The sequence below is a fragment of the Phocoena phocoena genome, chromosome 15 (assembly GCF_963924675.1).
Source record: "Phocoena phocoena chromosome 15, mPhoPho1.1, whole genome shotgun sequence".
NCBI lineage: Eukaryota > Metazoa > Chordata > Mammalia > Artiodactyla > Phocoenidae > Phocoena > Phocoena phocoena.
Window position 1 is genome coordinate 82,906,627 of NC_089233.1, and position 12,044 is coordinate 82,918,670.

The 12,044-nt window shown below is 50.6% G+C and overlaps 1 protein-coding gene across 1 annotated transcript; it reads right to left on the reverse strand.

The window, feature by feature from the left end:
* Window positions 1–444: 444 nt before the first annotated feature.
* ANKRD60 (ankyrin repeat domain 60) lies at window positions 445–10,123 on the reverse strand. Its single transcript, XM_065893315.1, has 6 exons — window positions 10,075–10,123; window positions 9,849–10,010; window positions 9,523–9,816; window positions 4,657–4,787; window positions 2,948–3,113; window positions 445–749 (listed from the first exon to the last, which is right to left on the reverse strand). The coding sequence occupies exons 1-6, from the start codon at window positions 10,121–10,123 to the stop codon at window positions 445–447; spliced, it is 1,107 nt and encodes a 368-aa protein (XP_065749387.1).
* Window positions 10,124–12,044: the final 1,921 nt, after the last annotated feature.

The window sequence follows — 12,044 nt, forward strand, 5'->3', positions numbered from 1 at the left end:
GAAATTCACAGGTCACGCTGCCCACGACCTGGTGACGTTTGCCCGCGCTGGTTTTGTACCGTAACAACAGAGCTACTCTCATCACGGCTATTACCCCTATTATGCCAACGTGTTAGATGGTGTCCAGACCGGAGAGAAGGTAATTGGTTCCCATCACCCCAAGCAGCGTTACTGGATACAATGAACAAATAGCTCAAAATTAAAGGCTGGCATGGGAGCCCATTAGGTCTGTGATGGATTTAGGAAATGAACACAAACTCACCCACTTCCATCAATACCCTCCTCAAGTCATTTGCAAATAGGACAGATGGTTTCGTATCTGATTCAGAGGAACTGCCACGTTTCCCGGCCTTCCTGCTCACCCAGGGCCACTGGCCACCGTGGATCTGAACCCAGGAACGTTACCCCAAGTCAGAGCTGACATGCAAACATTCCCAGGTGGAGCTATGTTTTGTTCTCCTTCTTGGATCCAAACCCGGCCTTGACTCTCTGAAAAGCCTTGTTCACGACAGGGTCCATCGGGTCCTTTGTCCCCAGCTTCACCATCCAGTAGAAGAGGAACGTCTGCCACCTGCTCTGGCGGTGGCTCAGGTGGCAGGCGAGGGACATGGGCGTCTCCCCCTTGGTATCTCTGTCGTTGACGGAGGCCCCATAGTTGAGCTGGAGGCTGATACAGTCCAGCCGGCTCATGGCTGCAGCCACGTGCAGGGGCGTCCTGCCCACGGGGGATCTGCCCTGACAGTTGGCACCTGGGAAATAAGAAAGTTGGCTGAGGGAGGGCCCCCTGCCGGCAGGAGCCAACCCTCTGGAAACCCGTTCAAGAAGAGAAGCATGGGAAGGGCCGAGGCTGGGAAAGGAATGCTTGGAAGGACGAATAACAGAGTGCACGGAGGGGGGCACTGCTGCATCTCCCCCCTCCCACCCAGCATCCAGCACTGCCTTCCCCCCCCCCCACCCCATGCTTCTCTTATAGCAGCCAATGACCTTCCTACAATGCCTGTACCACTCTCCCGCTCAAATCCCATTGTTGGCATCTACCACCCTTGGGGCGATGTTCTAGGTCTTTACTGCTCTGTCTCACCCACCCACCACCCTTATCACTCCAGCATTACTCCCCTCCGTGATCTTCCTCGCCCGCCCATGCTCCACTTACACCAGCCTTCTGGCTTTATCCCGTCAGTATACCTGCTCCCTTATCCTGCCCCAGGATCTTTGCATACGCCATTCCCTTTGCTAACAACACTCTCATCCTTTTTTTTTTTTTTTTTTTTTTTTTCCTCCTGGACTAACTCTATGTTTCTTGAGGTTTCATTCACTTCCTCGGGAAAACCTTCCTTAGCCCTCCTCCCCACAAAACCCCCTGCATTTGTTCAGCAGACATTCTGCGTCTCCAGAACACACCATGCACGACTGACCATGGAATTAATTATTTGTAATAATTTGCTGACTTCCCTTCATAAACTCCACAAGGGCAGAAAACACACTTGTTTTGATCACGGCTGTTTTCATCCCCGGCACGTAGCACGATGCCTGGAGAAGACAGGCGCCTGGGAAATGACAGATGATGGGCAGCCTGACTCATGGACAGACTTCACTTCAACTGAATTCCTCACTGCCTCCTACAGATGGATGGGCTAATGACAGGTGTCCCATACAGACTTGTTGAATTGAATCAAATAGTGGGTAACAGATATCATGACACAGAAAACAAGGCAATTCAATTACATGCAGTTGACATTTCGGGAGCCAGTGTTTATGAGCTATGGCTGGTCAGTGAGGTAGTTTTAAATAGGTTTTCACAACACTTAGCCTCAGCCCCGGCGCCTCTTCACAGCCACTGTCTGCAAAGGACAGAAAACTTTGCAAAGCTGGTTGTAATTTTTTAACTGGTGCTTTCAAATACATCACAGTTCTATCAGAGGGAAAATGACTTTTTATGAGCTTAACGGACTGCTGGGTTGTGAAAAGCCCATATTTCATCTTACAACAGGAGAAGTGCAGAAAACAGTGGAGGAAGGAGAGGAGGAGAGTCAGAAAAACCTCTACCCATCACAGACGTGCGGCCCCAGCATCCTGCCTGAGCACCTGAGATGCTTTCCCAGCTTGGTTGGTGGAAGTGGGGGAAGCAACACAGAGAGCCTGGGCTCAAGGCCGAAGGCTGGGAAGGAGGGGTCTAACTTGGAGGCTAGTTGATATGGGAAACCCTCAGATGAGGCCCCCTCCTGAGCTCTAAACCATTGACCAAATACCACATTCTTCCTTTTTCCCCGAGGAAGCCAGTGGCCTGGGATATCTGCAACTGTCTACTGTTGGTGAATGGTCTACACCTCAATCAGTGGGCCTCTTTTCCCCAAAATACTCTACATCCAGGGAAGATAAAATGTACTCCCACAGAACCTCATGCAAAGCCCTTTAACTCGGAGACAAGGCAGGCTAAGGCTTCTATGTCTATGGACAGAGAGAGAGTGAGAGTAATTGCCCTTTGGTGGAGGAGAGATGAAAAGAGGGTTTGGGGCAAATTCAAAGAGCTTGGAGAAAGGAGACGGGCTAGCCTGCTAACCACCAAGGCAGGGATGCTGGTTTGGGGCTAGACCCCTCGGACCACTGCAGAAACGGGACTTCGGGCAGGAGGAAGTAACAAACAGGATGGGAATATCCCCAGCGGAGTGTCTGGTCGGACGCAATAAACCAGGAAGCCCTGTGGCTTGGTGTCCTGAAAGGTCCATCTTCCTGAGCCCCTGCCAAGAGAGAGGACACAGCCTCCGATAAGCATGTCCAAAGACCCCCTCAGACAGGGATTGAGTGGCCCGATGGGGACCTCCATTGGTGGTTGACAAACTTGGGTCCAGGAAACCATTACTGAAGGGACCAGGAGGCAAGCCGCTGTGTCCCCCTTGCCCTCAAAAGAACCCCACTCTTGAATGTCCTCAGCTGCTATCAGAATTACCGTGTTCTAGAAGGTACTGAACAGCCTCCGAGCGACCCCTGTGTGAGGCAACATAGAGCGCCATGAACACTCTCTGAGAAATCCACTTCTTCCACTGCTTGTCATCAAAATGCTGCGAATCTGTTGTTCGGTAGAAAGCATCTTCGGCAACACCGAGGCAAGGCAGCTGGGCGAGGGAAACAGAGTTACGCACGTGAGTCTGGGTGATTTCAGAAGTGCAGATACACACGGGTGATGGGACACGCTCTGGAGGAAAAGTTCGCTTGGATGCCACACGCAGGCTGGTGATGGGATCAGAGAGCGGAGAAACTGGAAACGAGCCAGGGGAAGACATGTAACTCTCTCTACACGTCCAGGAAATACGCATTTACCATCAGCCAGGCTCGGGAGGCAGGAAATTCTTCCTGTCCATGTTTTGAACAGAGAAAATAGCTTTTCTGGGTGTCCAGAGGAAGGGGGTTACGGCTCTGAAGGAAGACCCCAGCCGACACGGCACGGCCTCCCCAGAGGGGCACAGGCGTCTCTGGAGATGGGATGGATCCTGGCCTTCCGGTCTATTTTTGGGCCCATTGTCTCCATTAACTTTTGGGACACTCTGAACTCTGCTCCCAGGTGAATAACAGCCCCAGGATATAACCATCACGTGGAGAATTAAGGCTCTGAGCACAGGAGGACGACTACGGATGGGCTCCGACAGATAGGAACCCGGTCGCAGATGTGCAGCATCCGGTGTGGGGCGAAGCGGGATGTGAGGGGCCCCCAGCGGGGTGACGGCAATTCTGGCTCAAGAGAGGAGGGACTCACCCATCACTCATGTCCAGAGCAAGAGCCAGAAAGTCCAGGCACGGACACAGAGCCAGAGGGGAAGCAAGGGAAGGCAGGGGAAGAGGAGAAAAGCAGGAAGGAACCAGAGGATTATGCAAACAGCTGGATGGGCCCCGCCCTTCCTTCTAAGGCTCAGGCTCCAGGGCAGCAGGTCCTGGCCCCACCTCCCCCGAGCCCACTCCCCCTTCCCAGACCTAATCCCAACGCCCCTCCCACAACCAGCCTTCCCTGACCCCCATCCCAGCCAGAAGTAAACTCTCTCTCCTCCACAAGCTCATAGCTTCTCATCCGAATTTATTTTCCAGAAAGAACGTGCACTTGTCCCCTTGTGTCTGAATGATTCATCTTCACTGTTGGGTAGACACCCTGATTTCCTCCTCTTGCCTTCCAACTCCCACCCCAGAGCCCAGCTGAGCACCCAGCTCAAGGCCCGGCCAAGAGTTAACGGCACCCACTGTGTTTCCAAGTCTCTCCCCCTTGGGTGAGAGCAGACCCCCCAGAGGATTTTTTGCAGCATTGAACACTCTGGGCCACACGTTTCCAAGTGATCTGGCATTCTCCACTGTTAACTTAGGTTTTCAACTTTACAGAGTAGACACATGAATAGAAAACGCCCTGCCCTGGCTCCTTTTGGGGCACGGTGAGTGGGTTACAAGTCACAGCTACGTGGACGCAGTGAAATCGCAAAAGCCAAACGGCAAATGGCAACACTCGACTTGATCACGATGACATGAGTCCTTGTTGTCTTTTTCCTCTACTCTGAAACTTTTACCCAAATATTCATATTAAAGACTAAGCAAATCCCCCGCCCCCCCCCCACACACGTCCACAATTTACAGCTGGTTCACGAAGTATAATATCCATTTAAAGAAGCATGAAAACACCTTACTGGAATCCCCTTCCACAGCCGCCAAAACCAGTTCCGTCCATCCATCATAATGCCAGACACATAATGAAATAATTCCACCAGGAACAACATCGTGGCACTTCAGCATAGCGTCATCCATCACAATTCCTACAGGGAATGAGTTTTTTCTTTAAAAAGAAAAATCGGGCATTAAAGATAAACTGTTACATTGGTTTAGTTAAGAGATTACCTGACCTTGGGTATCACAAGGATAATTTGAGAGCCTTGAGCGCTACTCTCATTTGATGACCCCACATCCGTCTGTTTGTGGTTATTGATGCTTTTTAGAAAATTAATTTGGCTTAGCTCAAAGAGAAGCCAAACCAAAAAAAAAAAAAAAGCAACGATTTATAAGATTCTGTAATTGTAACTTGACCTATGGCAAAAAAATACATGAGTGAATAAAAGTCATTTCAGGAGGCAAACCGTAAGTAGAGCTACTTGAACTTGAAGTAACTGTGTATTACAGATGTGGTGCAATGCGGTTGGTTATACAAGTTATAGATGTTAAACTAAAATACTAACTAATTTTGGTTAATGTCATCATCAGTTAGCTTAAAGAGGTAATAATGACAAAAATTTGTCGGGTCTTTCAAATTGTAGTCTGTGGCAGCATTTCTCAACCTTGGCACTCCTGACATTTGGGGCCAGACGCCCCTCTGCCGTGGGGTCTGTCCTGGGCATTGCAGGGCGTTTAGCAGCATCCCAGGCTTCTACCCACGAGATGGCAGTAGCCCACTCACCTAATCGTGACCACTGAAATGTCTCTAGATGTTGCCAAGTGGCCCCTGGGAGACAAAATTGCCCCAGTGGAGACCCTATGGTAACATAAGCATCTCAGTGACGTGGGGTGGAAGAGATCCTTTCTCTGTTTGGGAGGTTCTCCCCAAACAGCCCCTTCCTCATATGAAAGAATGGGGGTCGGGGGGTAGATCCACTCACACTTCCTAAATTCAGACCCTCTGGGGCAGACCATCAGAATTAGTAGAAGAGGATTGTGGAAAATTTTAAGAAAAATGCAGTTGTTTTTAGTTTACTTTTTAAAACACACACGCTTCTTCCTACATGGCCACCTGTAACCTAGCTGAAGGATAACAGAGTCATTTGTTATCTCCAATAAGCAGTGCCAAGAATGGAACCTTTCAACTCTGCCCAGGTTGGATTATCATTTATTCCGAGTAGAATTCATGAGTTTTTTGGTTTCATGATTGAGTGATTTCTAAGTGCCTGGACCCAGCACCCACACGCTCTAAACCTCACGACGAGCCAAGTTCGTCCTCTCCACGTGCTGCAGGAGTGGGCGGAGGCTCGCATGGCCAGCGAACGGCAACGCTGGGACTCCAGACCTGCCTTTCCTCGGGCACCAGGCGATGCGCACTCTAGATTTTGTTGGCACCCTTTGTTCCCCAGCAACTCCAGATGGTGGATGTAAACGCGGAATAGTGATTAGCAAATCTGTTAATTAGGGTCTTATTTGTGGTTCTAACACAGAGAATAATCAGTAATTTGCCTAAGTAAGACAACTCGAAGACTTCCTAACAACTTTGAAAAAAATGGAGCAAGGCTGTGTTTCCCTGAGAAACACAAGAGCACGGTTCACACATGCTAAACAGCTCTTAGAGAAATCAGAGCACATTCTCCTTTTACAGGCAGGCAGCAACTACCTTCACCTTAGACAAATACTCATTACCACAGGCTAAATAAATTATTAGAGTTGACAACAGATGTGGAAATGTGACCCGCCTCCGGGAAGATGTTCACCCCCCTTTAGACTTGTGTCTCTCAGGGTTTTCACACACATTATCTCATTTGATCCTCCGTGGCAGCCTTTGAGGCGGGTAAAGAGGCATCAGGCTGGTTATGTATCAGCAGAAGCCCAAATTTCTTCTACTGACGGGATGTACCTTCTCCCCTTCTTGTTTGCCGTCAACAGTAAGGACGGCAACCAAGCTTGAGAGCGGTCAGGCCTCTAACAGTTGCTAAGTGCTTGCTGAGTCATGGGATTGTGACATCAGTGTTAAGCCACTCCATCCCTCTCATTCCCTCTTAGCTTTCTTGAACTTATGTCTCAGCATAGCTCATCGGCAAAAATAAATTAGGGGTGCCAGACAGCCGTAGTTCAGGACACGTAATTTTCGAATTACTTGTTTTGGAACTCTTATCAAGTTCTTCCATAGCTCACTTCACTTTTAGCACGTTAAGCACAGGTACATCTCTTTCCCCATAAAGCCTCAAAAATGCTCCAAAGCATCTTCCAAATACCCCTATAGCAAAGCAAATACATCATGAAACATGCTTAACCGATTTCCAAGAGGGCAAAGGAAAGGATTTTGGCCTTCAATATACCTTCTGAGTCTCCCGAGTCACTTCTGCCTAAAGGGGGACACGGCACTGAGAATCCCAGAGCTCACGGGGCTCTGCTTTACGGATTAGGAAACTGAGCCCCGGAAGCGCAGGGCCTGGGAACACGATTCTCGTGGAGACCGGCTGCTTTCAGACCTCTGTCTCCATGGCTTCCCGGTCCCTGCAGTATAACTGCAATCTCTCTGCAATTTGGGCCGTTCACTTTCTCTGTGCAGCAGACCAGAGTTTTTTTTGTTTGTTTGTTTGTTTTTTGCGGTACGCGGGCCTCTCCCGTTGCGGAGCGCAGGCTCCGGACGCGCAGGCTCAGCGGCCATGGCTCACGGGCCCAGCCGCTCCGCGGCACGTGGGATCCTCCCGGACCGGGGCACGAACCCGCGTCCCCTGCATCGGCAGGCGGACTCTCAACCACTGCGCCACCAGGGAAGTCCCCAGAGTTTTTTATATCTTCGTTTCCTTGAAGTGTTTTTGCATTGATTTCAACTGGGTGGGGAGATGTTGAAGCCTGGGGACTTTGATCCTGTTCTCATATCCTAAATACGGTAGGGATGGGATCGGGACGGCCAGGTCCTCAGGCTGAGGGAAGGAGACTGATGGAGGGAGATGGGGCTCTAGGGCCCTTGCCCACCACGGGGTGCCTCCCCCATGGGATTTGTCTGGACAGGGGGCCTTGGGGTCCTGATTCAGTCACAGTGAGCTTTGGGCACTGGGTTTCGATTCCGATTGGGCTAGCTTTGAGCTCCTGACATCACAAGGGTGCAGCTTGAGATTCGAGGTTCTGATACGGACTGGGTCAGTGCCAGTATTCGGGGTTCAAACGTGGACAGGGTTTGTTTTGAGATCTGGGGTCCCAATGAGGGCAGAGTTTGCTCTGGATTGGGGTTCTGATGAAGGTAAGGTTTACTTTCTGTCTGGGAGTCCTGGTATGGGAAGGGTCTGTTCTGGGATGCAGAGTCCTTCTGTGGGCAGGACTTGTTTGGGGATTTGGGGGTCTGATGTAGGCCTGGGTAGTGTGGCAACTGGCGGTGAGGAATCAGACAGGTCTGCCCCAGGATTCGGGGCCCTTGATAGCGACAGGTTCGGCTCTGAGATTTGGAGTCCTAATATAGGTGGGTTTGGTCTAGCACTGGGGGTTCTGGTGTGGATCAGGTTGATGAGGGATTTGGGTTTTCAAATACAAGCAGAGTTTGCTTTGAGTTCGGGGGCCCTCGTGTAGGCAAGGCTTGTTTTGAACTTTGGCTTCCTTACACAGATACGGCTGGCTTAAACCTTGGAGTGCCAGTGTGGACGTGGTTTCTGTGGAGGTTGGAGGTTCAGATGTGGACAGACTGGACTTGAGTTTGGGGTCCTAGTGTGGGCAGTTCATCTCACGTCTCGGAGCCCTTCTGATGACACTTGGCTTCGGGTTCTTCTGTCGTCATGGTGAGCTTGGGAACTAGCTTTCAGGTGTGGGCAGAGCTAACTTTGAATTTGGGGGTCCAGGTGTGGGAGGAGTTCACTTTGAGCCCTGGCGTCCTTACGTAGACAGATGGCTGACGGACTGGGGTTCAGATGCACAACTGGTTAAGCAGAGTGGGGCTCAGAATCGGGTGTACCTGCTCTGGGATCTAGGGTCATGATCTGGGTAGTAGGCTTCACGCTCCGGGACTTAGGTTTCTGTCGTGAGCCGGGGTCACCTGAGGATTGTATCTGAGGTTCAAACGTGCATATGGTTCGTGGAGAGACATGGGGTCCTGAGGAGGGCAGAGTTTGCTTAAGGCTTTAGTGTCCTTGAGTCTACACGGTTGCTGGGAGGACTTGGGGTTCGGATAGTCACATGGTTAGCCTGGGGATTGGGGGGTTCAGTCTTGGGCAGGTTTGTTCTGGACTTGGGGTCCTTGCACGGACATGGCTGGCTGGAGGGCTGGGGGTTCTGGTGTCCCACAGCCCAGCACAGGGACTTGACGTTTAATTCCATCTGGGTCCTGACATGAGCAGCCTTGCCCGAGGTTGTGAGGTCCCGCTGAGGACAGGCGTTTCAGACTGGAGGTCTCGTGTGGCACTGCTGACTTTGGGACTTGGGTCCCTGATGAAGACGTGGGAGTTTGATGTTCTGGTGTTGGAGGGCCCTGCGGTGGCAGCGTCTGTTTCGGGATTTGGGGTCCTGACGTGCACAGGGTTGGGCTCAGGTTGGCAGGCCAAACCAGACGGCTGGCTTTGGGCCTGGAGTCCCAGCACAGGCAGGATTTGCTTGCGGATTAGGGTCTTGCTGTGGACAGGGTCTGCCTGGAGATTTGAGGTCTAACGTGAAGCTCGGCTTTTCTGGAGCTGGGAAGTCCCTATGTGTCCGGGGTTAGCTTTTCCACCCGGGGTTTCACGGGGGTGGGGTTTGTTTTGACATCTGGGGGTCCTCCTCTGGGCGGGCTTCCCTTCCCCCACTGCGGGTTCAGAGGGGACTGGGCGCCCCGGGTCGAGGGAGTACGCGGGGTCGGGCAGGGGCCGCCTTGGTCCAGGTACTGGAGCCGCTGGAGGCTGAAGGGGATGCCGGCTATTAGGTCCAGCTCCTCTTTGAGCTCCCGCACCGTCATGTCGCTGCGGCAGCCTGTCACTCGGAACACCTCCCCGGAATCCTCCAGCAGCACCCGCATGACGAAGACGTCTGAGGCCAAGTCGAGCGCCAGGCTCACAGCCTGCGGGTCCCCGACGCGGCTCCGGCCTCGGGCGCGGGGCTGCGCGGGGAGGGGCCGCGGAACGGCAGAGCCCGCCCCCCGCCCGTCCGGCCCGCCCGCATCGGGGTCTGGGCGAAGGGCGCCCCCTCGGCGGCCTGGCCGCCTCCGCCGCCGCCGGGTGCCGGCCGCCCTGCCCGCCGCGCGTCATCGCCGCCCCCGCCGCGGCGGCCCCTCCGGGACGGCCGAGCCACCAGCGCCCGCAGTGGGCCGACGGGCCCGCCGTTAACCAAGGCGGGGCTCCACGTGGACGCGGGTGACGTGTCTGCGATAAGGGGAAAAGGGCCCGGGCGCTTCTAAAACACTGGGAGGATGCATTGAGACCCAACCAGAGGCCTCGCCGAGGCCGCGCGCCCCGCAGACCCAGCACGGCCGCATCCCCGACTCCTCCTCGCCGCTTCGGAACTGCTCTCACCGTCAGTTCCTTGAACCTGGAAGACGAGGCGGCTCGTGGCCGTTCTTAGGCAGCTGTGACCTCCTCTCCATGTCTGTTTAAAATACAATCATTGCACAATTCGGGGCCAACTACCTGTAGGAATTATGCGTGAATAATGCTCTAAATCATCTTTGCATGCGTCGTCGACAGAGGGTGGTAAAGTGCAGACTTTAGCCATGCTTAAAAATCGTTATTTCTTAGCATGAAGGAAAAAACCAACATTGCAGAAATATGACCCCTTTCAAGCCGATCTGGGCCCAACTCGACAGTGAAAAAACCCGATACTTGGCCACTCCGGAAGTGGGAGACAGACCTTCCTGAAAATTTATTTGCAAAGCTACATCAAAATCCGTCCATGTTGAAAACGTTCTCGAATTCTTGAAGTGAGAAAGGCGCTAATGAAAACACTTAGCAAGGAGGAAATGTCCACTTGGGGAAAAGCTGAGATGGTTCTATTGTTGAGATGCCTTTCAAGGCAGCTGTACCTGTGAGAAACTATCTCGTGCTTTTCCATTAATTCACCGGAGGAGGCCGAGTGCTCAAGAGAACAGGAAGCTTACCTTCAGTGGTCAAATCACACTCAACTCTGCACCTAAGAACAGTCAATACGTGAAGACCTAAACTGGTGGAGAAGCTACAGGAGAGAACAGCAAGGGCTTAGGGAAATCTCAGTTGTTACCAACGAAGAATAAAACGCAAGCTTTCAACATGCTTTCTGCAGAGAAGTTAGTCATAAAAATAGCTTTCCACTGGAAAGGCATGCATATTAAATTATAGAGGAATTTTAACACATAAACTGAAAATTTAAAGGTTAGATTATTTACCAAAGAGTCTCAACAAATCTGTACCAGCACATCTGATTCGGGAGGCAAACCCTACACATCACACCAACTGATTTGTCTTTTCCTTAATGGAAAGTGAAGCTCCGCACAGAATACAAGATTCCAGTTGGGTAATTCTACTTGCTGCTAGATCAACAGATTTTAACATGATAAGCTCAATTTCTAGGCAATAAAAATAAATTAAAAATTGCTTGCTACTGAAGCAAAACAATACCTCCGTCTATTTACTTTAGGCAAGTACTAAATACAAGATAGATTGATTTTTTTTTTTCCTCATTATGTAGTCTCCAATGTATTAACTTCACTCTTTGCTGAAGTCATCAAAATGCTATCCTGGGTTGCAATTCTCATACATGTGCCTTATTTTCTTTGGCACGGTATAGATTCCTTCCTTTCTTTTTAAAGAGTCAGCCCAGTGGAATTTGGGGGAGGGGAAAACATCCTGTATACCAGGAAATTCAATATATAGCTCCAGAAATTTTATCTTTTAAAAAAAAGAAAAGAAAGATAAGAAAAAGATCCAAGGGAAGAATGGAGACAGCTGGCGCGCCCTTTGCAGCTATAGCTCTGGGACCCCAAATGGGCTGCTCTTTCCTTCCCTTATGCTTGCCTTTGAGAAGATACAAATAGAAGCAAGAAAAATAACTTCAGCATACATGTATGCAGAATTTAATCAACTGTTTATAGAGCCTTGAGTTATTAACTAATGCAAAACCTGTTTAAATTCTAGAGTATCTTTCCCTTAGTCTAAATTTTAAAAGCACGAAATCTAAGTCCTGTGTACTTAGATTTGAAGAGTATCACAATTTAACCTCCCAAATCACTGGTATTTGTGGCCAACTATATAGAGTGATCAGAACTATGATTTCCTATTTTTTGTTAAGATTCTAAAGCATCAGATATAAAGTCAATATCCATGCACCTCAGTGATCAATTTCCCCCCACCCCCAAGTTCTTAAACAAATGATAATATATCCATATGAGAATGAAAATCTTTCTGCTTTATGCCTCTATCAAAGGC